The 1444-nt window shown below is 39.5% G+C and overlaps 1 protein-coding gene across 1 annotated transcript in view; it reads left to right on the top strand.

The window, feature by feature from the left end:
- The window catches only part of UIMC1 (ubiquitin interaction motif containing 1), a 134217-nt gene that overhangs the window by 12221 nt on the left and 120552 nt on the right, over window positions 1-1444 (top strand). Inside the window, exon 2 of the mRNA XM_012660747.1 lies at window positions 763-917. Within this exon, the coding sequence (XP_012516201.1) occupies window positions 771-917 (147 nt within the window). The 5' untranslated portion in view covers window positions 763-770. The remainder of the gene's footprint in view (window positions 1-762; window positions 918-1444) is intronic.

Consider the following 1444-nt stretch of genomic DNA (forward strand, 5'->3'; position numbering starts at 1 on the left):
TAGTCTCGCTCTGTTGCCCAGGCTAGAGTGCAATGGTGTCATCATACATAGCTCACTGCAGCCTCAAACTCTTGGGCTCAAGTGATCCTCCTGCCTCAGCTTCCCAAGTTGCTGGGACCATTGGTACATGCCACCACACCTGGATAATTTTTCTATTTTTTGTAGAGACGGAGTCTCGCTCTTGCTCAGGCTGGTCTCGAGCTCCTGAGCTCAAGCTATCCTCCCACCTTGGCCTCTCAGATTGCTAGGATTACAGGTGTGAGCCACCGTGCCCAGCCATCGTTTTAATTTAGGAAATAAAAATATGTCATTTTATTTGTGTCTTAATTTGTGTAATGATAACTTGATAAGTTAAATACTTCCATATATTTGTATTTTGTGTTTTTTTCCTTTGTGAATTGACAGTGTTTTGGTCTTTTCCTGCTGCTATAAGAAAATACCTTAGACTGAGTAATTTCTAAACAATAGAAATACTACTCACAGTTCTGAAGGCTGGGAAATCCAAGATCAAGGGGCCAGCACATTTAGTGTCTGGTTAGGGCTTGCTCTCTGCTTAAAAGAAGGTGCCTTTTTGCTGCATCTTCACATGGCAGAAGAGCAAAATAGGCAAACAAGATCCCTCGGGCCTCTTTTATAAGGGCACTAATCCCATGTACAAGGGCTCTGTCCTGATGACCCAGTCACTTTTTCTATTACATAATCAAATGGAATAGCTTCCAGAAAACTTATACTTTGAATGAATTATTTGTCCTTGTATTTCAGAGAAAAGGATGCCACGGAGAAAGAAAAAAGTTAAAGAAGCCTCTGAACCTCAGAACCTGGAGAAGAAGGATCTAGAAACTACCAGTTCTGTCAGTGTGAAGAGGAAGCGTAGACTCGAGGATGCATTCATTGTGATATCTGATAGTGATGGAGAGGTCAGTATTCTGAAAAGTGGAGTTGTAGGTCTCAAACTAGGCCTCTTTACTCATGAGTAGTTTGTTTTATGACTATACCTTAACGCCAGCTCACCAAGACCATGCAATTTTTACTCAGCTTTGTTTTTATTTGTAAATGGAATTAAGAATTACTTAAAGTAATCATGCTGTTTGGTTGAGGCTGGCTTATAAGTCTTCAGTTTTGTAATATAGTAAGCGAGAATGGTATTTTAGAACTATTTGAATAATCTAAATCAATTGTAAATCTTAATTTTTCTGTGTCTGGAAAGGTAGAGAAAGAAAATGTGAAATGTTCTTAAGTCTCTAGATATGTTCTAGATATAGTATCACCGAGCCACCTGTAACTATTTAAGTTAAAATTAATTAGAATTGAAAATCAGGAGCTGGGCTCAGTGGCTCATGCGACTTGGGAGACTGAGGTGGAAGGATTGTTTGAGGCCAGGAGTTTGAGATGAGCCTGGGCAACATAGAGAGACCTGCCCTAAAAAATTAAAAAAAAATTAGCC

This window comes from Propithecus coquereli, unplaced genomic scaffold (genome assembly GCF_000956105.1).
Source record: "Propithecus coquereli isolate 6110/MARCELLA unplaced genomic scaffold, Pcoq_1.0 Scaffold676, whole genome shotgun sequence".
Classification (NCBI taxonomy): domain Eukaryota; kingdom Metazoa; phylum Chordata; class Mammalia; order Primates; family Indriidae; genus Propithecus; species Propithecus coquereli.